At 42.5% G+C, this 26,130-nt stretch overlaps 1 protein-coding gene across 3 annotated transcripts; it reads right to left on the bottom strand.

Annotated features, from left to right (window-relative positions):
• Positions 1-25,247, bottom strand: LOC309343791 (calcium-activated chloride channel regulator 1-like). Of its 3 annotated transcripts, XM_081865795.1 has the most exons (16): positions 24,900-25,247; positions 18,349-18,443; positions 17,692-17,873; positions 15,987-16,127; positions 14,847-14,997; positions 14,090-14,201; positions 12,687-12,855; positions 10,983-11,204; positions 9,154-9,378; positions 8,786-8,963; positions 7,379-7,485; positions 6,318-6,542; positions 4,017-4,287; positions 2,846-3,013; positions 1,766-2,011; positions 1-649 (listed from the first exon to the last, which is right to left on the bottom strand). In XM_081865795.1, exons 3-16 carry the CDS (start codon positions 17,842-17,844, stop codon positions 87-89), a joined length of 2,931 nt encoding a protein of 976 aa, XP_081721921.1. In that variant the 5' UTR covers positions 17,845-17,873; positions 18,349-18,443; positions 24,900-25,247; the 3' UTR covers positions 1-86. The 3 variants fall into 3 exon arrangements, with proteins under 3 accessions (XP_081721921.1, XP_081721922.1, XP_081721920.1); XM_081865796.1 differs by lacking the exon at positions 18,349-18,443; XM_081865794.1 differs by lacking the exons at positions 18,349-18,443; positions 24,900-25,247 and adding an exon at positions 18,074-18,144.
• Between the last annotated feature and the right edge of the window lie 883 nt (positions 25,248-26,130).

Genomic DNA, 26,130 nt, shown 5'->3' with positions numbered 1-26,130 from the left:
TTTGTTTGTTTTGGGTAGTGTTTGTTCTTGTTTGTTTCAATATTTTGTTTCTAAACATTAAAACAGTTAATAAAATATATTATCCTTTACAAAACAGTGAGGGCATTCTTATTATCAACAGTAATATCCATGCAAGTGTCATAACTTCTGTATCTCTGCTTACGCAAAACACAAACTGTTATACTTACAATAGCACAAATTATAATTGCAGAAGCACATACGATGATCACAGTTTCCATAGTGGTATTTATTGCGTTGGTATCATTAGCACAGGTGGGTTTCACACTAGAGGGAGTTGTATGTTTGTCATCCGGAGTAGGCGAAACAGAGTATTTGTCATCTGGAGTAGTGTGAGCAGTAGAAGTTGTGACTGGACTAGCAGGAGTAGGTGGCAATGCAGGAAGAAGCACAACTGCTCTTGCTATGTTAGATACTTCTCCAATGTTGCTGCTGCCATCAATGGCACGAATTGCAAAGTAGATGGAGGTGCCATTTTCTTTTGTGAAGTTGTGGGGCTTATACCGAAACATTTGTCTGACCCCAGCAATTTCCACTGCAAGTCCAGTAGTGTTCACAGAAGTGGCGTCATCAAAAGTTCCATGGCTTAATTCCAAGGGATTTTCACTCATTTTTATTTCATATCTTTCAGCTGTGAAATGAAAACACACAACAGGCATCCATTAGGGACCTACGTCTTCAGGAATAACAAAGACAAAAATCTGCTTCTGTGTATATTTTTTTTTTCCTAATGTGAACCAACCTGGGTTCTTCAGATGAAGGGCAGTACAGTGGTACCTCAGGTTACATACGCTTCAGGTTACATACACTTCAGGTTACAGACTCCACTAACCCAGAAATATTACCTCGGGTTAAGAACTTTGCTTCAGGATGAGAACAGAAATCGTGCAGCGGCGGCGCAGCAGCAGCGGGAGGCCCCATTAGCTAAAGTGGTGCTTCAGGTTAAGAACAGTTTCAGGTTAAGAACAGACCTCCAGAACGAATTAAGTTCTTAACCCGAGGTACCACTGTACCTCAGTTTAAGAACAGTCCTGTTCACAAATGATTTGGTTTACAAACTCCACAAAACTGGAAGTAGTGTCCCAGTTTGAGAACTTTACCTCGGTCTAAGAATGGAATCTGAATGGTGGAAGGGCACCGGTGGTGGGAGGCCTCATTAGAGAAAACACACCTCGGTTTAAGAACAATTTTGGTTTAAGAACAGACTTCCGGAATGGATTAAGTTCGGAAACCGAGGTACCACTGTATACATATTTAATAAACAGTGAAGATTAAAAAAATTAAGAAACTGTCACCATAGGGTACCCATTCCACAGAAGGAAAACAGCCACTCAACTCCCCCATTCCTGAGATTGGTATGTCAGGAATCTATACTTTTGCTACTTTACTATGCAGAAACTTTGGGAGGATGTTGCCATGCAGGTGACAGTGTTGAGACAACTCTGGTTTTGGGCTATGTTGCTTTTGCAACCCAATGGCATTCTGGATCCTGCTGGATGGAGATTTGTGTTCCATGCTTATATCAAGGCAGTTCTGTCTCAGTGCCAGTTGCAGAGAAACCAAGGTGGGGAAGGCAGTTTGGGGTAGAATGTTACCTCCAGGATATTACAGGGAGAGGTGGCTGGTATAAATTCTCCATCCACACCATTATACTTTTTAATAATAATAATAATAATAATAATAATAATAATCTTTTCTGTAAGCAAAGCAGCCTTGTGGGTTGATTAAAGCAGGCTTCCACACCTACCTTGTCCTGTATCATAGTCATTTCCAGGAGCCGTCCATGCCAAACAGAAATGAACATCATCCTCATCTAGTTTTACCTCAAGGTCAGTAATTTTAGAGGGTGGATAAACATCTGTGATGGTGCCTTCAAAAGGGATTCCTGATACTACAAAGGAACCACCTGAGGCAACTCTACTGACGCTTCCTAGATTGGCTTGGAGTTCATCATCTGTAGGTTCAGGTTTGGGGGGGTTCATTGTTATTTGACCTACAAAAGCGGGGGAAGAACAGCCATAACTACAAACATCTAAACTTCCTTGGTGTTTTACAGTTTTAACAGATTTTTGTTTTCATTGTATTGCATTCCTCGTGTACCACTTGAGAAATCAATGTAATTGAGAGGCATACAAATTATCTACATGCAAGACAAAACCAGGCTGCATTGCATATGATTGGCTAGAAATACTATGGCAAGACAAAGGCAACTTGCTCTAGACTTTGTGCTGGCAACTAGTGGAAACAGAAAAGAATCTGAAATGCTCGAAGTATAAGTACATGCAAACAATAAATCAGTTAAGGCTGCACTCTTGTGCACTTGGGACCAAAAGAAGGATGGCAGAGTAATATTTTAAACCCTAATAAGAATTAGGTTGTTTCATCAGTTCAAATAACACATTCCGTTTACCCACTAATTTGGGAAGCGCACAGTAGATTAGAATATTATAGGAGAGAAGGGGGTGGGTGCATCAGAGTTGTATACTCAATAGTCCAGATCTACATAAAGTCAACGATAGGGAAGGAAGATGCTTGTGTTTCTACTGAGAGACCCAGGACTCAGCTGCATTAGTCAAAAAACAGTGTTTTGAATGTGTTATAGACATGCAACACCAGATGGTGCTGTAGAGCACACACCTTTTCTTTGAGATTTTACATAGCGTTCCCCCCCCCCCTTTTGTTACAGTATAACAATTTAATTTATGACTTATTTATAGCATTTCCCCCTTGTGTGTAGATCCATCCCTTGTGTGTAGATCCATTTCATACTTGGAGAATGACAGAGCTAACATACCAGCAGTAGAGCTATTTCATAACACTTGCTTACCATCTTCTTCTACAAATCCTGTTAGATATAAAGCTTGACTCTGTCTACGGGACCGTCTGAGGGTCTGGTCTTTTCCTTGGACACGCACTTTGATATTGTGTCTACCGTTTCCTCTGAACGATGTGAAATATCTTGAGTAGATTCCGTCATTCTTGAGAATATCGGCGCCTGAGTACATAAATATTGAAACATGACATCCGAAGCAACTGTCACACTTCTGGTCATTAAAAAAAAACAAAACAACCTACAAAACCTATGTTCATTTCACAGTATGTGTTGCTGTATCCGTGGAAATAGATGATTCTGAAAGTGGTAGTATGGAATCATAATGTTAATAGCTGATGTCAATAAAACACAGGCCAACAAAACTTGGGACCAGCCAAACACACCAGCATGTACTCTGGCCTGCTGAACTCCTGACGAGCTCAATTTTTGGCAATCCCAGGCAGTTAGCAAAATCAGTACATTTATCAAACTCCTGGTGGATTACCGTGATAAATAGATCTAAAGGACCCCCTTTCCGCATAAGAACCCAGGTCCTGAGATCATCCTCTGGGACGCTTCCCTGTGTGCAATCTCTGAGGGAGGTCTGGAGGCTGGCAATGACCTCCCTCATATAAATTCAATAAAGGAGAAGGAGAAGGAGAAGGAGGAGAAGAAGGAGAAGGAGGAAGAGGAGGAGAAGGAGAAGGAGAAGGAGAAGGAGAAGGAGAAGGAGAAGGAGAAGGAGAAGGAGAAGGAGAAGGAGAAGGAGAAGGAGAAGGAGAAAACAGGACTTAACTGTAGTGGCCCATGGTTATGTAATGTTCTCCCAGATACACCAACCGGGCACCAATGTTGCCATTGTTTCAGCACCAGGCAAAGATGTTTTCTTTTCCCCAAACATTGGTAGGTCACCATGCTCCCCAACATTTCACAGACACTATTTGCATGATTTAATGGAGCTTGGGACAGAGCCCAGAATGAGGTCATTATATGCAATGATTCCAGTTCACAAAGGCAGGTATAGCGAGCCACATGGTACAAGGCAAGGCCCATACATATATTTGGATTTGCAATAATAATGCATTTACTCCATTTCAAAGGAGTCAATGAAAATTGACTTTTGAAAAACTTGCTTTTGAAAAAATTTTAAATGCACACTTCCGTAAATGCTTCAAAATAAGCTTACCCAAACCATCATCATAAAGCTCCAGTTCTACTGGTGTTCCAATCTCTGGTTCGACCGTCACTGTGACTTTTGCACCAATGACAGGCAAGAATCCTTGGCTGACTTCTGCATAAATAACCATCGGACTAGGAAACTTATTGGTATCGCTTTTCGTGTAGGACTTCACAATCAAAGGAGGCACAGAGGCAGAGGCTGCTCGAGTGGTTACCATTATTGATATGACTTGTGCTCCCCAATGTGTGTTCTTAATTGAATAAATCCAGTCTCCTGTCTGAAAATCAAGTGTTGAAATACAGAAGACTATTGAGTATCTAAGTTGTGTTTATAAACGCATTTCCATTTCTTCTGGTTTCTGTTGTGTCTTTTTATTAAAATGATTACAATTATGTATTGTTTGCAGGCTAACACAACCAACAATGGTGAATACTGATTGTATTTGCTTGCCCGGTTCTTTCCTTGAGCACAAACACAGTAGCAATTTCTATTCCCTTGCCTGCTCACTGCGAAACTTTCTGCCATTCCATTCCTAACACACACACTTTTGTAAAAAAAGAGGGAAGTCAGACCTACAAACTTTTTTCTCTGTTGGCTTTAGCCTAGTAAGTGAGCAGTGATGCCATAGGGAAGCTGATCTCTCTCTCTTGCTACAGGAAGGAGCGAAATTAGCAAGGCTATGGTGAAGGGGCTTGAATAACTCATAGAAGCTATGAGCTATGCCATGCAGGGCCACCCAAGATGAACAGGTCATATTGGAGAGTTTTGACCAAACGTGATCCACCTGGAGCAGGAACTGGCAAGCCACTCCAATATCCCTGCCAAGAAAACTCCATGGACAAAGACAACCCTGATGTTGGGAAAGATTGAGGGCACAAGGAGAAGGGGACGACAGAGGACGAGATGGTTGGACAGTGTTCTCGAAGCTACCAGCATGTGTTTGACCAAACAGCGGGAGGCAGTGGAAGACAGGAGTGCCTGGTCCATGGGGTCACGAAGAGTCGGACACAACTAAATGACTAAACAACAACAACTTGCGGGAGAGACTGGTTTGCCATTTTCATCTCTGTTTGCCACCTCCCTCAAGGATCAGCCACCCTTCAAAGTCCTATGCTCCTCTCCAGCATCTCATCCTACCAAAACACATAAGAGCTTGATATCACTCAAATAAGCAAAAGAGTACCGGTACTTGATTTTTTTTGTAAAAAGAAACAGCTTAATCGTTGAAGAAGATTATTGAAAAAATTGCTTCTTAGATGAATTGGACACAGCTAGTAATTCTCCAACAGCACACCACAAGAGTATTACTCCTTTGGGCACAAGAAAGGTAGACAATAAATAATTACAGGCTCCCAGGAGTGCCCAGGATTCTGCCACCCTAGATTTTTGAAGGATTCACTATTCTGCAACGTACTGGGTGGGTTCCAGGGGGGATAAATGATGCTTACTCTTAAAGGCAGTGGCCATTTTGCATGGGGGTTCTGTTTCTGCCCCCTGAGTGCCCTACCCCATTATGTCCCGCCTCCATTCCAGCCCGCCCTGCCCCCTTCCAGGTCCAAAAGGACCCTCAGGTCAATGATCAGGTGTCAATTGGACACGCCTAAAATGGTTCCTGCTTATAATCCGATTCTTAGTACCAATTTAGAACATGATCATTTTGCTTCATTTCTCATTTCACTACTGTTAACTATTCCTGATCTGGTCCTTTAGGTTTTCAAAGCTAATGTTATTGTTTACCTTTTTTTATGGCAATTTCAGAGCTGGCTGAAAACTCAATGAGCCAGTAATTACCCATTGAAGTATGTATCTTGCCTCAGGGTATGCTGTATGCTCAAGTGAGGGTGGTGAGGTGACAGACACATGCAGGTACACACACCTGCATATTTGCTCACTTCCCAAATGACCATTAGGATCAGGAAGACAGGAAGGAAGCTTGTGCATTTCCCAGGTGAGGTCCAGCTTCAGAGAAGCCAACACAGATTCAGCAGCAGCTGTGAAGGGACCTTAAAAACACTTCATGAACCGTTTCATGGTATTGGACTCCGCAGACACAGCCCTCATCACCATACTCTGAGGGTGTGGGAAATGCTAATCTGGAATACTGAAGCTCATTAAGACCACTGCAGAATGCTACATATGGGAGTTCTGGAAGCAAATGGCTCTTCCCTGCTTGCATAATCTATATGCTACTTTAGCTGTAGTGGCAGAACCCTTTGCTGGCACTTGTTCCAAAAAAAATGCAATGAGACAGGCATTGCCCCATTTGGTTAGACAAGCAGAGAAGTCTGAGAAGAGCTCAGCTTTTACCTCTGCGGTTCCATCAATCTTGAGGCGAGCTGTTCGGACGTTGGTGTTATCAACTGCAAAGTCTTTTTCGGTGTACTCTCTTCCTTTGGGATCTGTGAGCAGAATTTCCGGTGGGGATGTACCCCACGTTACCATGAAGAAAGTGTCATTCCCCACTGTTTTATCAATGGTTACAATACCATTCAACTGGTCTTGGGAACCGACGCTTTGCCCTCTACTTTCAAGCTGTTGGCAGGGAAGAGGGGGGAGAAATAAGTATACAGTATCTGAAAAGTTTTATAAATTGAATACATATGGTTTATTTCCTTTCATAAGGTGTAAAGAAATGAGTGGCGGTACATTGTTTAGAAGATGCCTTCACAGTGGTTAGTTCTGCTAGACAAGTAATACGCAATACTCAGACTTTAATAAAAATGCTGGTACAGTCATGACATGATAGGTCTTGCCCCATACAGATATTGGTTTGTCCAGTGGTGATAAATTTACTTTCTATCAATATTTCAATGTTACAGACATGGAGGAAGGCAGATAAGCAGCTACGTTGAATCAGGTGGAAACAATTGTACCTCTACCTCAACAGCCTTGGAAATGGCCAGCCAATATTTAGATAATGCTAGATGAGGGAACTCAAATCTCCAGTTTCCACATTTTGGCAAAGGGTTGCCAAGGAGATACAATCTTCTGGGCTGGAACCATGGTGCTGGGGTGGTTTTTAAGGAAACACTTTCCCCATATGCTATTTTCCTAATGAAACCTCTTCTCCAATTTGTTATTTGTCCAGACAGAGAAAAATAAAGTTGATTTGAACTCAGAATGGTACATTGTGAAATGTTTCAGCTCCACCAAAACCTATCTTGGCCGTTTGCCCTTCTCTTTGAACTCTGCCTGGGGTCTCCCTCACTATTACAATAGCAAAATATGAACTGTAGAATTGATTTCACTCTGTGTTGTCTTTAGTTTTTTTATGTTGCCTAGTAATTTAAAGCAAATAATAATAATAATGTTAGGGATAGCAATGATAGTGATAGTGATGATATACTCAAATCTTTGCAGGTTCAAACCTGAATAGATTGTTGACTGATATCTCCACTTCCTGAAGAAAGTCCACTGAAAGCATCGATGAGGCTGTTGGAATCCAAACTGTCAGTGATAGAAAATTTCAGACCCCCTGAAATATGATTGAAGGAATAATTAGAATAGTTATTCTGTCAGGTGGAATAAAGTCCAATACACATTGTGCCTTGTAGTGGCATGTGCAGGTGTGGTTGTGCAGGCACAGTTCGGAATTACAGGCGCTGCTTTTTAATGTTAGGAACTGTGCACGCTCAGCAGGCCTTTGCTGCATCTTTCTGTAGTTGGGTCAGGATCTGTGGCCTCTGTGAAAATAGAAATAGTATTTCTTATACAGAGGCATGTAGTAAAAAGAATCTGAATACCCCCTTTTTTGTCAGTTCCTCTAAATCAGATACTGTATTTACATCTGGCCAGACATTTACAAGGAACTAACTTCGTGAGATTTGAAATCTTAAGTCTGGATTATAAGGAGCATCATTAAAAATAAAATAAAAAACCCTACACATTTAAAAGGGAGGCCAGGGGTATTGCTGAGTAATTTACAGATTTTGGAAAGAAGCTGATAGATACAAATTTACATAAATTTTGCAAGTGTTTTTGCTAATTTTCCCTAGGTTTCTTTTTTTAAAAAAATGCAGGCATCAATATAGTGTGAAAACATTATATCAAAAAGCTGATTGCAGATCTCTTACATATTTTTACATGTGTCAATATACATGTACCTAATTCTTACATACATGTTCCTGTCATGCCTGTGGACTATTTTGGTTATTTCAATTGACACAACTGCAGTGCTACTCTTGCTCACTAGGGGGAATGAGCAAGAAGTATGTTTGTTACTATGGTTAAAGATTTGTTCTCCAATAAAGATTTATTGGTTAAAGAATATGGAGAAGAGTCATCAAAATGCCAAGTTATAGCATAGTAAAAGCAATGAGCTAAAAGCCAGACAAAACAGAAGCCACTCAATCCTTAACTATGACTGGAGAGTTGAGGGAAAGACAGAAAATGGAGAGTTGCCTTGTATGGAGTTTTGGGATGGGCTTCTTAGTAACAGTAACTAGCCTGCACCTCAGTTTTGCATCCTTTACCACTGGCTTGTCTCAGTCAAAGGCCACAATCTATTTCCAGCAGTGGCAACCAAATGCCAGTTGAATACTTACAAGAAGAACCAAAATGGATTCCCTGCAGGTTCTGAATATGGCAATCTAATTTAGCTGTCATGGCTGAAATAAACGTTTCTGTGGACGGAGCAAGTAGGAGGAATATTGTGTGGCTGGGAGTAGCTTGGCGAAGTGGCTGGGCCTTGGAGCGAACTCACTTTTTGGGGAGACACCAACTGGCTACCAGGTAGCATAGAAGAGTCTTGCAAGACATTATTCTTGCTCACTTACCTGTCTTGTCTGCCAATGTTTCTAGGTCTTTTGTAGCATTTGATCCCAAAGCAATGGTGTGAATTATAGACCCGCTTCTTTGAACTTCATCCAAGCAAGAGCTTATAGCTGTATCTTCTCCATCTGTCAAGAGAACGATTTCACAGCCTTTGGTACTTCCATACTTGTGTAGAAACACCTGTATGGAAAAGAGGATTAAAATTTTTAGCAGCGATATTGAAACAAACAACACAGAAGCCACAGGGCAGCGTTTTAGGCTTAAATTCCGCTTGTAACAATATGCACAGGCGTCCTGCCCTCTTTTGCATCCGGTCACTCTACTAAGTAGAAGCATAGGCATAAAAGAATCTGAGGAAAAAATTCTTCACCTGAAATCCTGACCGCACTCCAGAACATATGTTGGTTCCTCTAGTAGTTCTGGTAGGCAGGTACTCTGTGAGTGTTTTGCGCATACTGTCGTTACTGATCTGCTTCAAATGAGTCTTAACTGCTGCTGTGCTACTGAATGCAACTATTCCAACCCAGGACCCCGCTTCAATAATCTGCAGGAGGAATATTTCTGCAGCTTGTTTCAGCCGAACAGTGCGGTTGTTCTGCATATGAATTAAAAACAAAACAACAACAGCATTCACAGGTCTGCCAGTGCATTCCGGGAAGCAAATGAAGATGACTGAAAACACAATTGTTAACTATACTCCAAAAAAAAACAAGGCTTGATAAACATATAAGAATATAGACAAGTTCATAACATTTATGAATATCCGAATAATCTCATCTGTGTTGTGATTTAAGACACAATTCACCTGGACGTTTTCATGCACAGACTCCATTGAAATCGATGAGAGGTGCACAAGAGCACCGTTTGTTTCAGTGGGGCTTGTCCCATCAACTGAATAGTCATTGAATAGTATTTATTATATAACGTTTTCATTATGTAATAATGAACCACAGAACTGTAGAGTTAGAAAAGACTCTAAGGGCCAGGAGTCACAGCTGTTTTTGTGGCTACTGTACAAATGCATATGTTATTATTGGTGCTGACCTTTAAAGCCCTAAACGGCCTCGGTCCTCTATACCTGAAGGAGCGTGTCCACCCCCATCGTTCTGCCTAGACACTGAGGTCCAGCGCCGAGGGCCTTCTGGTGGTTCCCTTGCTGCGAGAAGTCAAGTTATAGGGAACCAGGCAGAGGGCCTCCTTGGTAGTGGCACCCGCCCTGTGGAACGCCCTCCCACCAGATGTCAAAGAGAAAAACAACTACCAAACTTTTAGAAGACATCTGAAGGCAGCCCTGTTTAGGGAAGCTTTTAATGTTTGATGTTTTATCGTGTTTTTAATATTCTGTTGGGAGCTGCTCAGAGTGGCTGGGGAAACCCAGCCAGATGGGTGGGGTATAAATAATAAATTGTTGTTGTTGTTGTCGTCGTCATCATCATCTCCTGGGAAATATCAACTCAATTCTAGAATTATTATTTTTTAATTATTATTTTTTTTGCTTATCAGTTAGATTATTCAAACCCTGTGATTTAACTGAATTATATCGGTGTCTCTTAAACCCCCTTCCTCAAGAGCTAAGTGGCTCTTCTAGGCCCGTGAATTTCTGCAGAAGGGAGCTCTGAGTATCTGTTGAAGCTTCCTGAAGTATTGAAAACCCTGAAAGACTAGACATCTAAACTGAATGCTTGCAGTGGGATTTCCTTGTCCTGCTTCTATCCGTCCATCTGTTTTGGCTCCCCACTCCCATGTTTTTCACCTCCCACAGTCCATCTGTCCCTCTGGGTTCCCTGCATCAATGTGACATTAGGCTGAGGGTTGCAGGCAGTGATTGCCTTGCACAACAGCCAAGTTGTCCTGCCCTAGAACCTCTGACCTCTATGAACAACTTGCTGTACTTTGATAAATATCCAAATAAACTAATCAAGTAGGCCAGGCGTGGAAAATGTGTGGCCTTCCAGAGGTTGCTGAACTGCAACTCCCATCACTGCTTTGCCATTTTCCGTGCTTCTGGGGCTCATAGGAGTTCTAGTTTAGCAATATGTGGAAGGTCAAAGGTTCCCAACAACTGAGGTGCAGCAAAATTTAGCCTCACAGTTCATAAATGCCAGTGCTGTATTGACACTTGTTTTCGCTATGGACATTAATACCATAATTTCTGAACTGTCTCAAAATAGAACTTCTGAACATGGAAATCAGACTTACCAAATCCATACTTCCGGAAACATCAAGCACTAGACACAAAACTCTCTCCTGTTTTTGCAGCAAGGAGACAGTGGGATCAGGTGGGGGAACCGTTATTGGAGATGAACTGGCAAAGTCGGGAGAGGCCATAATTACTTCCCAGGTGCTCCTGTAGTTGCACATTTTATTCTGCAAATTTGTTGCTTTAATATTATGATTGCTTTTGTCACAGAACTGAGTAACCTAAATAAAAGATAGGGAAGGACAGATCAAGATCACAACCTCATTAGCAATTCCTGCTTCATGAGAGCCGTTCCTTACAAAGAGGTGCTGCAAAGATTGACATTCCTTGGCACACAGACAAAAAAAGGCTACAGGGTGTTTGGCGGATTTTTAGTTCTAGACATATGTCGACCTAAACTTCACAAAAATGTAACAGAAACAATCTCCAAAGAGTCTGTTCTAGTTTAGCTACTGATCCAGGGATCACAGAGACATTCACTTTCCCTGTCATGGGTTAATATCTATAAATAACTGCAAGGGAGAACATCAACCTTTATGTCACTGAAATGGCAACAGCCATACACAAGAGGGAGGTATAAGACAACTTGGGTAATCCTTGAGGTACGCAGAAGTAGGGAAAAAATATTGGGTGAACCCCAAATAATTTTAAAAGCCACACACACACAAAAAACACCCTACATAGAAACAGGCTACACATGTCTGCATCACTCTGCTCTGGGTTTTTTTCCTGAACTCCTGCAGGTGAAGGAAGAATGAAAGCCATTTGTCTAAAGCACTGGGGATTAAGCTGTCTCGTCAAGCAGAGCCCTGCTGCCTTCTTCCTCAGATGGAAAAGGCGTCTTCTGTGTTAAGGAAATAAGAATAGGAGGAGATAGGGTTTAGCTACACCCAAGAGCATTGTCCTGGCAGCTTAGCCAAGCTTCAGCAGTCACCCAGCAAACTCTTTTCCCCTCCCCTCCATCCCTCAGCAAAAGAACACATGTTAATGAGATACCTTCGCACCTGGAAGGGAAGCAGAGAAAGGCCTCTCACTGGTGCCAAAGGTCTGGGCATCCTACAAGGGAGAAAGATCGCCTGCTACATAGAGTGCCAAGCACCTTGCAACTCAAAGCGAGAAGAGTTGGCTTAACTATGAGACCACCAGCCAGAATGAAATAGCTAGTTCTAACCTGGACCAGCTGGCTCCACTGGAGGAGTACTTGGGCACTAGCCAGCCACCTGCTGGCTGTCCATTTACTCACTTGCCCTCTCTAGCTATCTGCCTGTTCACTGGGTCATTCACTCAGTCACTCATTCACTTACTTGGTCACCTACCTAGTCTTTCACTCTGGGCAGTATCTTGCCTAAGAAGGGGAAGCTTTGAAGGCTATACCCCACCACACAAAAACAAGCAAGGTTTCATTGCAGAGCCTCGCTTGTTTATATGAATAGGAAACTCAGTTCTCTGAATGTTGGTCATTATGCTGCAGAAAGCGCCATTCTTGCATGAGGGGAAGGTATCAGGAGGGTTAGGGGCAAAGCCAAAGTTTGCAGAAATACAGAGTCAGAAGGTGAAGGAATTATTAAGTTGAGTAAGAGAAGAAAGAGATGAACAAGTAGCTCAACAGAAACAGTGCCAGATTAAACCCCCTGGAGGCCCCTAGGCAGTCCAAATCTCGTGGGATAACATTGAACTAAGAAAGCTGGATTCATCATACTTACTGAAGGGAGACTTTGCAAATACATTATAGAAGCTGCAGTATCTTGATGTCTTTTTGGAACAAACAGGCAACCATGTTCATACAGCTGAGTTTGGTGGTCAATTTTGCAATCTCTGTAACTTTTTCCACCAAGCGGAAATATGTATTGACCAGCGAAACCAGCTGAGCATCTAACGAATGTAAAAAGAAACAGATACAGTCAATTTAAAAGTCAATAAACAATCACTTGGTGGCATGATTGCTATGCTATGCAGTTTTCTTCCATGCCAACCAGAGGAAGGGGGGGGATTTAAATTGAATAGATAACAACAACAAAAACATGTTGCAACTGGATTGGTAGGAGGAGCTGATTAAAATTAGCCTATGGGAAACAATGGCAAGCATTATCTCTGTGCTAACTGCTATGTCTGGAAGGACTCCTGAATGTTAACAATGGGAAGAAGGCTTAATGAAGTAGCCTTGGGTCTCTCAACACCCTTCCTAGGCTTTCTCAGGAGAGAAGAAATTGGTTGCGGGCGGGGGTGAGGAAAGGAATGTTGCTGCCCCTCACCTACATTGGAGGCAGGAGTAATAATAATAATAATTTATTATTTATACCCCGCCAACAGAATAAAACATCAAACATTAAAAACTTCCCTAAACAGGGCTGCCTTCAGATGTTTTCTAAAAGTCAGGTAGTTGTTTATTTCATTGACATCTATGGGAGGGCATTCCACAGGGCGGGCACCACCACTGAGAAGGCCTTCTGCCTGGTTCCCTGTAACCTCACTTCTTGCGTTAAGGGAACTTCCAGAAGGCCCTCAGAGCAGAACCTCTGTGTCTGGGCTGAACGATGGGGGTGGAGCTGCTCCTTCAGGTATACAGGGCTGAGGCTATGGGAGTGGGACCTAGCAGCACACAGCGATTGCTCATTGTTTTCATGAGTGCGTGCAGGAGTAAAGCTGACAAGCCATCATAATCAGAGTCTCAAAATCGTCTTCAGAGAGACTGAATCAGTGGCGTAGCAAGGTCAGGTGGTACCCGGCACGGAAAATTTCTTCTCACCCACTGAATAAGCTGGTTGATGTTAAGGGGTTGGGCAGAGCACAAGTGGCCACTAGCTGGGGTTACCAGCAGGCAGGGCATTGCCCAACTTGGCTCCCATAAGAGATTGTATATCTTCCAATTACAGTTTACTCCTCTAGAGGAGCCTTTCTCAACATCCGCATGGTGTTGTTGGACTACAACTGCCATCATCCTTTGACCACTGGTCCTACAAGCTAGGGGTGATGTAGTCCAACAACATCTGGGGACCCAAAGATGCTCTCTAGGCAATAATTTACACCACTAAAAAACTAGCAAGCCCAAGGCAAACATCACTTCTTAAAGAAGAGGTGCATTTGTTGGAGGTATTTGTGAAAGTACCTTGTTGCTTCAGGCAAGTTGTCTCCCCCAGGAGTGTAGAAAGGTGCATCATTGTTGTATTCATCAAAGACACCCCATCTGAGATGAGCCCATTCATGGACAAAGACCCTGCCTGTAGAACACCAATAACAAAGCTAAAATTTGCGACACAGTTTTTTGTTTTTTGTTTAAATGTACGGCACACAGCTAGTAATTATAGCAAACATACATCCTGTTAAAAAAACACTAAAATAAAATTTGAAATACTGTGAAATCACAGCAGCAATTGAATAACTATAGAAGGGGTAGCCAACTTTTCAATCTGATTCAGAAGAGAAGTCCCTGTTTGTCTCCCTACATCACAGAAGCCAATGAGCTGATGACTCTTTAATCAACAGTTGCATCTGACAAGGCGGGTCTTACTATGGCCCCTGCAATCAAAGCACACGACTTCCTGGGAACTGTATGTAAGAAGTCATGTACTTTAAATGTATGGTACACAAGCAGCTGCGGTAACATGGGAAAGAGGAAGAGAGGCTCAGATAGCTTCAGCAAGATAGCTTTTTGGGGTTGAAAATGTATTGATGAACCTCATGTGAAACTATTGCAGATTTCTTATGTAAATTTAGGAGCCTTTAGAGCGATTAAGCAACTGCATTGAAAGTCTTAATGGTTTCTTATGAATTCTATCTTTATTACCTTTTGAAATCTTGACTAGCAATTCTAATAATTAAAAATCAACAACCCAGACAATTTAATCTGAATTAACAGGTGCTACCTCGTGGACCATAAGCATTATGCAACTTGTCGTTTGTCAGGAAGTTAGGAGTGAAATGAATGTATCGCCCAGGTTCCCCACATCTGCCATACTGTAGGGTGTAGGGATCATCTCCATGTTTCAAGTAATGATCCGCCACTATGACATCTGCCTAAAATAAAATAGAACAAAGAAGATATAGAGGTAGACAGTCCAGTCTGAGCTTCCATTAAAAGAAAAAGGGGAAAAGCTTACTAGACAATGCTACTATACAAGGAATAGCTTCAGGTATTTATTAATACAATTGTCTATAAGTGAGCCCACGAAATCAGGTGTACCAAATTCATTAGTCCTTAAAGATATTTCAAGATGTAATTCTGGTACTGTTGTGTCATGAATTCTATTAAGTAGTGGGTTGACAAAGCAGATGACACAGATATTTCTCCAAGTGGTTCTTTATAGTAAGCTGGAACTGAACTGAACTGAACAGCTCAGCCAGCCAGCCTGCTTTTATAGGCAGCTGGCTGTCAACATTGTAACAACAACACCCCAGGGTTTCCCGCCTAAATTAACTGACATGGACCTGAGTGAAAACTATATGCACAATACCCCTGGTGGCCAGGGTGAGAACTTCAATACATAACAAATTCCTTTTGGGGAGAAGGGTGGGAACACACCAAGGCCCCCAACCACCTTAACCCAGCCTTAGATATCATCACGTCTATAAGAACATTAAGCAGTATACAGCCCAGATTTGCATGTTTACTCAAAAATAAATCCAGTTGCATCCAAAAGTGGGAAATGTAGATATTATTGCTTGACATCTGCTTTACTTATCTTTAGGCACCAGGCAAAGACATTCCTCTTTTCTCAGGCTTTTGGCTAATTAAACATTCTATGGACTTTTACACTGGGGGGGGGGAGGGTTGTTTTTGTTATTATGGTATATATTTTTGTGTTGTTGTATTGTAAAGAGTCCTGCGATCTTCGGATTAAGGGTGGTATAGAACTTTAAAAATAAATAAATAAATAAATAAATAAATAAGAATTTGTATTAGATCATACAATATCTTGTATCCCCCCCCCAATCTCTCCATTTGCCCCAATCTTTTTAAAAATACCACAAGTATATTGAAATCTTAATGTATTCTTCAGCATTACCTTATCATAGGATTCTGTAGTTACTCTTTGATATTCATTTTTCAGTTCCCATGTGGAAGGAATTATAACTTTCACAGTCTTGAAATAAAATCTTTGCCGTGTAGCACTGAAGAGATAAGTTGATGCCTCTTTCACCATGTCCTAACAGGGAAAGGAGAGAGCTTTGTGTGTCAATGGCTAGTTATTGGCATTTGTGTTTACAAAATGTGCCCTTTGGTTTCTTCTGCCATCTTTCTTTCCTGAAGCTGGAGTGCCTTGCATGTTGAAAAGTTGAACCCCTGTCTTCAAAAATCTGGTAGATGCAATTCACATACTTTTTTTGGTGGATCCTCCTGTGCCACTGAGTGTTGCTTGACATAGTATGCAAAGCTATTCCTGGTATGAAGGAGAAAATAGTGGGGGAAGCTGTACATGACAGGAAGGCGGCCATTTTTGCTTGTTTTTAAGTGGTCGCCATATTGTTTGTGCAAGTCTACACTGCGCAACAACCTCGAGTGCACAATCAGCCCTGTTTAGTGACAAAGGTTCTTCTGTGTTGCTTATTAACAGAGCAATCTGAAGCAACTCCTACGAAGTGGGACATTTGTATATTTTTCCTTCAATGGAGCTGGCCATGGCGCCCCCAAACAGATTGAACTATTGCAATGCCAGGCAGGAAGCTGAAGCCTAGAGCAAAGAAACCGTCTTCCTCCACTGGGGGCAGCTGCCATGTGAACTAAGGCAAAGCCACTGAGAGGAGGGGAGCACTTCCCAGAAAAAGCACCCCATTTCTGGAACAATTTCCTGAAATCTGGTGTCAAAGAGCTCCAGTTAAAGAAACCTATGAACAGGACATTTTAACCTCTAATGGTCAAAACCTGCACAACATTTACCTCAGAGTACATTTACCTCAGAGTACATGCACCCAGTTCTGGCACAGACCCTTCCCTCTGTTTCCAACACTCAGGCTGTGATTGCCATTGCTTGGGCAGCCAAAATGGAAGCGCCCATTTACAAGAGTAATCTAGCGGGCTTGGGAGCACCCAAGGTATTGCCGAAATTAAAAACAAAAAGCCAATGGGGAAAGACCTCAAAAAGGAAGGAGGACTAAATGTGCTCACTGGAAGGAGGTGCTAGGGGGAGATAGAATGAACTACCCCAGTTGAATGGAATAGGGAAGAGGAATATTCCAGGCTATCAATATTTTTTTTCTTGCAAGTGACCTAGGCTTGCACTATAGCAGGAACATTCCTGACATGACCTGGTTTTGGGTGTAAAAATGGCGTCAGGGTGGAATTTTGCCAAACCAGTGGAAACCAGCTCTAACAACTTAAAATCACTACTTTGGGCGGAGCTTTTGGGGTCTTGCTAAGAAGCTCAACAACTTTGTGGAATGTTACTTTTAGAAAAGGATGAAAAAGTTGTGGGGTGTAGGGGCAGCCAGAAGTACCCTGACACCCACGCTTGCAAAATGCAGAATTCAGAAACAATTTTGGTGGTTTCCTACAAAAAAAGCTTAATAGCTCTGTGAGTGTCAGGAATTCTACTTTTTTAAATATGGCAACCCTATACAAGTCCCACCTGTACACTTGGGATAAGACTTGTGGTGTGGGGAGGTCAGAAGCACCTGGCACCCCACGCTTGCAAAATGCAACTTGCATTTTCCTAGAATATCACAGTCTGAAGTCGCTTATTCAATACATTCAGAAACATTTAACTATCTTACCTTGATGGCATCCACCATTTTGTTGTCTTCTGGGATCTGGGGATTGATTGCGATGACGACGTCTTCAAAACCGCCCATGTTGAGTTTTACCCTGGTACCTGTCACTTCATGCAGCACTTGCAGCAGCAGCAGCAGCCAGTGGTTAAGTGCCATCCTTCCTTGTGGCACTTATTTATTTCAACCTTACAGAAATAAATAACAGCAGAGAGGCTTGTTAATGCAAGAGCTTTGGCAGGGATAGAGAGACAGAAAAAAACCAAACAAACCTGTTTTGAAAGGACAAAGAATTCTGGAAATAACCCCCAACCTGGTGTTTCCTTGTTCAAATCCTTGTACATAAATACTTTTAACTTCCTATTTAACAAAAGGTATGGATGCTCACTTTGGAGGCTCAGAACTCAAGGGTGTTTGCTGATGTACAGGCAAACACAACTACCTAGGAAAGCGAAAGCATCCACAAGAATAAACTAAGGGGTAGAATGCTCCAACTCATAACAAAAGAAATCGTCGAATACAAAGTTTAACTCTATCGTTGCCGGTTACCACTAATACATTGCAAGCATTTCTAAAGAAATCGAAACTAGAGTCAATAATAGCAGCAGTCTGGAACTTCTAGGTTGCTTTTATAGCTAGACACCCTGAAAAGAAAAACTTCACCTTAATCCAAGTGATATTTTCCTAGCTTTGTCTTATTTGGTGCCCAGAGGTGCCAAAAGGGTGGGGTATACCATATATTCGGCCTTCTTCTGCACCTGCCAAAGAAGACACAAATCTGCATAAAATTTGAGAAGACTTTACATCTCGTGCAAAACTGTACCCTCTTTTGCAGATGGGGGTTGTGCACCAAAAATAAAGCAGGGGTCACAGAATTGTAGAGTTGGCTAAGGGACCATGAGAACCATCGAGTCCAACTGCCTCCAATGCAGGAATCTTTTTGTCCAACATGGGGCTTGAACCCATGACCTTGAGATTAAGAGTCTTGTGCTTTACCGACCGAGCTATTCTTGATGGCGAGCCGAGAACCAGAAATATAGCAGGGGTCAAACCAGTGGTGACCAGTGCCCAATGGGACTCGGAGGGCACAAAACAGGGAGCCCAAATGCAGATGGAGCCAGAGCCTCTGTTGCCACCTGAGTTCTACCTTCCCAGACCTGCAGCTGGTGAGACCAAGTTCTGGACAATGCTGGACAACTATGGGAAGATACAGATGATGAACCAACCACTAACAGTGCCTTAATCTGGACTGAGCTTCAATTTATTGGCTCTCATCCAATCCATTACCAAGTCAATACATTGACAATCAACCCTTGTCTTCCTACTATTACCATGCCACACATTTTTCCTGGCACTGTCTCTTACCTCAAGATAGATAGTTAACTGGCCAACCTTGATATAAAGTTTTTTGCTATATCATTAGCCAACATTTTACTCCATATCACTCAGCACCCTCTTAACACAATTCACTTGATAGCCAACAGCTAATCCATTTTTTGTTGTTCTGGAGTAAGGTCCCACATGATTAGAAAGTATCCTGGCAATACGATGAGTTACAGAAATGGCTTTAGGCAGGATCAAAACAGTCGCGAGGGACTACCACACCCACAAGCTGCAAATCTGTAACTGAACTACTGCAACGCACCCATGGAATAATGATCCTTATGAGCAAAAGGCTGAAATCCAGGTACCTGCTGTGAACTCCATCCTGAAGCCAAGAGCAAGAGATCACCGCCAAGTAAAACAAAGCTGGAACAATGGAAAATTAAAACAGAAGTCCTACTAGGATGAAAGAGCCAAAATACTATGGACCCAGAAATTCAAACATAATGGTACAAAGCCAAGATGGGAAATGGCCACCCTGGAATGGTTGCAGAGACTTTAGGATGGTCCAGGTTATATGGTGTGTCAATAGAAAGTGGGTGGTCACTAAAGCAAACTCTTGCTGAAGCAAGAGACGAGATAAAGGAAGACGCTAAGATGAATGAAACCATGGCCAATTTGGACACCCCAGGAAGGCCACCCAATAGCTAGGGAAAGAAAGAAAAAGGCACAAGAGCCACAGGCAGAAGGACTTTCATCACATGACTCTCCAGAGCCACCTGCAAGTATGAGTAATGCCCACTCAAGGTACGGAAGAAAGTTCAAACCCCAAGAGTAGGTGGACAGCGTTATACAGTAGAAGCAATTAATGAACCCTGTACCTGCCTTGCCGCTGACATAATCTGGGACAGCGTGGTCCAACAAGCTGCCCTCAATGCCTTTTGGGGTGGGACTTGTCATTTAATGACCCCCCCCATAGCCCTCACGCTGCCTTCCCAAACCCGGGTAAGTGAGGTGCTGGGTTTTGAGAAGGAGGCAAGAGGGCTCTGGCAAGGTCCCAGAGTCTTCTCCCACCTCCTTCCCAAAGCCTAGTTAGCGTCTTATGGCTTCCCACATAAACTTGATGCTGAGCAGCAACTTGCGAATGCACAGTATAGGGTCTTGCTTGGGAGGTATTTATTTGTGGGTATCTATTAATGAATTTTCATGTGGTACATTGGTCATGTTACATTGGTCACAAGCCATTTGCTGGAAAAACCTTTCCCCCAGTTTCCAATAAACATTGCCGTAAATTTGACACTTGTCCATGAAACATTAGTTATTTATGTATATTGCCATACATTTGGGGAAGGGTGGGAATAGGTCACAGATTTTAAAGCAGACTAACAAGAAAGCATTTTAACTACAGGTGACATACTTCTTGACTATTTCTGTAAGGAAGATCAAGGCAGTTAACATAGTTTAATGTTAATTAGAGTTCAATAATATTAGCTAAAACACAAAATATTATGTGAGGAAGCTTACAAATGGCACATTTGTCACTATGGAATTATGCATGAAATATCATTGATTGGGGGAGATGCACATAAAGTCACAACGTTTGTGTGTCTTTCTGTCTTCCTCATTTGTCTTTCTGTCCTCTCTCACACATGTGTCAGCAATCAGATAGGTTGGTATCCAACTCTCTTGTCCTATCAGCACAAGGATTTCCGCTTGCACAATTGCCACACACACACACACATGCTGAAATCTGCAGTAGAGGATTGGGGGACCCCCAGAACAGATTTAGGGGGCAGAGTAGAGGGGAACAAGAGGAGGGAAAGTCCCATTGTTAAAAATCCTTGCCCTGATGACAGACTTACTTAACCCTAAATTGGACACAAGCCACAATCCAAGCACCCCATCTAACCTTCAAAAGGCTTGTTTTGAATAAGACATTGTCTTTTCAGAGCGTGTTTATATGTGTATTACAAACAATAGTGGGAAAACATTTGGAAGACCTCATGGGTGTGTGTGAAAACTATTTCCTGTAAATCAAGTGGAAGAGAGGTTTGTTCCCTTTCGTGTTTGTTGATTTGTTTTATTAATTAAGAGGTCATGAGTTGTACTCAAGTTTAGTGCTACTCCGTGTTGACCCAAATCTCAATGGGTCTACTCTAAAGAAGACTTTGTTGAACCAGTGAAAGTAGATAAATAGGTACTGTTGTGGTGGGAAGCTAAATGGCGTTTCCGTGGCTTCCATCACAGTATCCCGTTGTGACAAGAGCAGATTAGTCATGCTGGTCACATGACCTGGAAAGCTGTCTGCGGACAAACACCGGCTCCCTCAGCCTGAAGCGAGATGAGTGCTGCACCCCATAGTCTCCTTTGACTGGACTTAACCATCCAGGAGTCCTTTACCTTATGAGGAAAAGGGAGTAGAGCAAACATGCTTGAAGAAAAGCCTGGCAAAAGCAGCCCATTCCCTTTGGGTCCCTCCCAGTTGCTGAGCAACTTCAACGCACCAGCCTAGCATTTAAGAGGAGGTCCTCAGTGAAAAGGCCTCTGGTTCTGTCAAAAAGTTTTTGAGGAAGAAAATTCTCTACATTTGTGCAGCCTACTCAACGTTTTTGGATATCTCTCGTCCCTATGGGACTGTGCTTCAGTATTGACTTTGGACTGTATTCTGATTGCTGGACTTCAGACTTGGCTACTTGGATTGGCCTTGGACTGTGTTTCCTGACCTTTGGACTTCGCTTGTGTGGCTTGAGCCCCGGACTTTGGACTTTGCACTTGCCATACTGATTTGCTGAGAGGTAGTCCAGGGGTTCAGGACATGGAGCAACTGTCAATCAGCAGAAAACCTGGTTGATGTTTGCTCCGATTCAGCAATAAAGACCTGGTTTCCCTGGAGAAATGGAAGTGTTGAATATGAGCCCTCTCTTACACACGCAGGGTTAAAACACAACTCCCATTCAATTCCTGGTAGAAATGGGCTAAAACTCCTGTGCAGAACCACATCCCTTCTATGTGCTGATGCTGGCCATTTGGGGAAAAGCTACTGTTAATTGTGTAGAGTGGTACCTTGGTTCTCAAATGGCTTGGTACTCAAACAACTTGGAACCCAAACACTGCAAACCCGGAAGTAAGTGTTCCGGTTAGCGAACTTTTTCGGAAGCCGAATGTGCTCCATTTGGAGTGTTAAGCTTCCAATTTGAGTGCCACACTGCCGTTTTGAGTGTTACACTGAGGTCTGTCTATTTATTTTGTGCTTTTGTTTTTGCAGCTTTTTTGTTTTGTTTTTGTGACTGTATGGAACCCAGTTCAGCTACTGACTGATTGATTGTGTGACTGCAGTACATTGCTTATTGCTTTCATGTTATGGAATAGTGGTCCCATTAGATAGTAAAATCCATGTTAAATTGCTGTTTTAGGGGTTGCTTTTAAAAATCTGGGACAGATTAATCCATTTTGCATTACTTTCTACAGGAAAGCGAGCCTTGGTTTTGGAATGCTTTGGTTTTGGAACGGATTAAGTTTGAGAAGCAAGGTACCACTGTACTTTTTCGACTTCTTTGATGGGTTGTGAGGTGCTGTACAGAAATAAAAGAACCAGTATAACAAATGCATTGTGCAAGCCAGAGTATGCTTTCAGGAAGCCATAACGATGCTCTAGCCCTGCGCTAAAGGCCATGGAAGGTAAAAAGATGCTGACCAAGCATTCTTCTTTACAGAGGGTCATTCTTCCTGCCATAGAACTTTGAGATAAGCACTGAGACAAGCCCTATATCCTTCCTGGTGATGAGGGCATCTAGACAGGGGAGAATGCTAACAATGGCACCAAATGGACCATTAGAAAAATTCTGGTTTCCTTCCTGTCCCCTTCCCCACCGCCTTCCATTTTTGCAAATAAACAAGATAAGTAGATAACTTTTCTCTTTGATCCATTTGAGCCTGTGCTGGGGAAACATAGGATCTTTGTTTAAATAAGGATCTTTGTTCCTTTTCAGAGTTCTGTGAGATGTTCATCCCATAGAATGTCCTGTTAGGTTAAGAAACAAAGCATATTTGTTTCAAGAGAAATGAAATTTATCCCATCCACAGCCCCATTAAAAGAGAGGGAAGTGGATGCCCAAATTCTTGGAAAGTTCCCAAGTTTGGTAGAATCCACAATCTATTTGTTATATTAGGGGATTCCCCCCCCCCCCCCATTTTAAGTAACTTCAATCAATCTCTGACTTTTGTCTTCTGGGTTTCTGGGGGTTTTCCTGTTGTTATTCTGTCTCTCACAGCTACAATAAACCTACTATTAAAATTATGGACTGGACATTTCTTCGTCAGAGGGCAAACGGGCAAGTTTAGCAGGAGATCAAATACTTTGCCCCCTCACTGTATAAGCATTTTGTTTTTTTAAGATTGAAAGGTAAAACAAGTAAAAAAAAATTACAACAATAAAATAGGGAAATCTATTCTGTGGTCTTGGATGATAACATTTAGAATGCTGCATATGGTGAAGAATTTTCCAGCACTGAATCGTCTTTTCTAAGCTCCAGCCTTCCTTCTGCAAATACTGCTATGCACTGGTGCTAGAGGATGAGAAGTACTCCTCTGATGCTTAGGATTCTGCACTATGGGGCCACACTCAGCCCCAATGCTGCCCACCCCTCTGTGCCCTGAAATATCACTTGCATGGTGCTGTGGTGCCACACTGAATTGCTCACTGCTGCTCCAACATCACATCTCAGTTCCAGAGCAACGAGACCAGGTATAAGTTATATTATTCATGTGTATAACCAAAGTGAATAAGGAAAAAAAAAATCAACATCCACTTGGATGGAGACAAGCAAAAACTTGTGTCCTACTGTGGGAGAAATTCAGTTCAGATCATATTTAAATGTAATGTTACCTAATTTGCACTTTACGAAATAGTAAGTGAACCATAACTTGGCTATCCTGTGAAATTCACACTTTTCGGAATTTTGCAAGACAGTTCTCCAGCTAAGAAATATGCACAAAATGCATACATTCCCCACATTTACAAGTATGGGGTTCCCCTTTGTTGCCTCAAAAAAATAGGGACTCTCACAGGCTAATTGTTGTAATTCTAGGCTCCATTACTTAAGAAAATACACAATGACACACACACAAAATTGTATTATGAACTCAGTAATGCTTTTAAAGAATCTTTAATTAATCTCACTTTTTATTAATCACAACAAATGTTATTAATTGTTATTACCTGCCGTTCAACAGCAATTTAAACAGCAGCTTAACAAATTTTGAAGGGGAAGGCATGCGGGGCCTTGTTCCACCTTATTGCCCCAAATCCTCCCTTCAGCACCTGACAGCACCTTCAGACACCCAACCAAAGGGTGGGATATTTGGTGAAAAACTCGTGGAAGGCCACAATCTGTATCACAGTTGTGACCTGGGCAGGATCTACACACAGGGGGGAAAACACTATAAAGAAGTCATAAATTAGATTGTTATAACAAAAGGAAAAAACAACCCTATGTAAAATTGCACAAACAAATTTTGTGCTCTACAGCCCCATCTGGAGTTGCATCTTTACAACGGAGTTACAACGATACAACTGACTGAGTGTAGCTGAGTCCCTGGATCAGAACTTCACACAGCTGCATCCTTAAAAATAAAAACAGTCCATTGAAGCTCACTTTTGTAAAAGCATCTTTATCATGACATGTAGGTTGGCCCTAAAATGTGAACATCACCAAAACAACAACAACAACAACACACACACACACACACACACACACACACACAACCCCATCTTTTGAGGCTCATTTGATGATAGACAGAAACTCGAACTGCTTTGCCTAAGTGCTTTTTGGATCTCATTATTCACCAGCTAGCAAGAGTAGAAGAGCTAAGAAATGAACTTGCTTACCCACCTGCTCAGAGGATTGGAGAGATACAGCTGTGCAGTGGGGCAGCAAAGCAGGAAAACCTCTAAGAAACAAATCCTGGCAGGCCTGCTATTCTCCAGAAAAAGGTGTCAGAGCAGTGAAGGGGACAAAGCAACAGATCTGTGCTCACATTCTCCCCCTTTGTAGGAAGGCAGGTATCTGTCTGCTCTGGACAATCATTAATGCATCTGCTGAAAGTCCAGGAATCTGTCTCCCACATAGGACCCTACCCTTGTTCCATTTATCTTGATGTGACAGCTACATGATTTATGGACATTTTTTCCTAGAGGAAGCAAACTAACATGCTTGTCTCTGCTTCAAGCGCACCCCACCCCACCCCCATTCTGACCTTCCCTAAGGTGAGCTGAGCTCTGGTTTGAAATTCAAGGGCAATTTGCCAGCCTTGACGGAGCAGAAATCTAGAGGAGAAATGAGCACTGCAGATCTTGTGTCCCTCAAGACAGCACAGTTGGAGGGGGAATCACTCGCTGCCAGAGCCGTCTTTTCTATTGGGCTTGCTGGCGCATTGCGCCAGGGTGGTCTGGGAAATGGGGGGGGGGCACCAGAGGGATCTTTGACCCACGGTGTCGGATATGCTTAAGACTGCTCTGCTCGCTGCAGCCATAGGAGTCCGTGCTGCCGAGGGATGCAATGTGGTTTTTCTTGAGACAACGTCTTCTGGAGGAGAGTGGCCTGCGAGCTATTGGCTAGTCTTAGAAAGGGGGCCTCGTATTACCTGTTCTGTGACTCTAACAATGTCTGCAGTGATAAACGTAGGCCAGGCAGGTTTGGGAGTTCAACTTCTTGTGGCTTCTGCAGTACCCTGCATTTGGCCTCGCCACACCCTGTGGAATGAGAGGGCAGCCCCTTCTCTAGTTGCTTTGGGGGCAAGCTTGCCAGAGGATGGTGCTGCTTTGTGGGCTGCAGTGAGGTTTTGAATTCACAAGAAACCCACACCCTTTCCTTTTAACTTTCTAACCAAGAAAATTACAGGGGGGGGGCAGGGCGAGAAAGAGATGAACTGGCTTAATATATCATTAGGATGGGGAAAGCAACTTCATAAAAATTAGAGCCAAATTTGAAATTACAAACCTTCTTCAGCTTTGCTGAGTTAAATTTCGGGGCGGGGGGTTCCACGTTCTGGTTCTACAAGACAGTAAAAGGGAACATATATTTCCCTTCTTCCTCCATAGTTAAGAAATGGATGTAAAAGAAC

Source organism: Podarcis erhardii (genome assembly GCF_964252035.2).
Source record: "Podarcis erhardii genome assembly, chromosome: 6".
In the NCBI taxonomy this organism is placed as follows: Eukaryota; Metazoa; Chordata; class Lepidosauria; order Squamata; family Lacertidae; genus Podarcis; species Podarcis erhardii.
Note: the sequence above shows the minus strand (reverse complement) of the source record. Positions and strands in the feature narration are given on the sequence as shown.

Coding starts and splice junctions, on each gene's coding strand:
- LOC309343791 (XM_081865795.1), bottom strand. CDS start 17,844: ATGGCACTTAACCACTGGCTGCTGCTGCTGCTGCAAGTGCTGCATGAA. Junction 14,202..14,846: donor TAATGCTTATGGTCCACGAG/GTAGCACCTGTT, acceptor GGTGTTCTACAG/GCAGGGTCTTTGTCCATGAA. Junction 8,964..9,153: donor GAGTGCGGTCAGGATTTCAG/GTGAAGAATTTT, acceptor TTTTCCATACAG/GTGTTTCTACACAAGTATGG.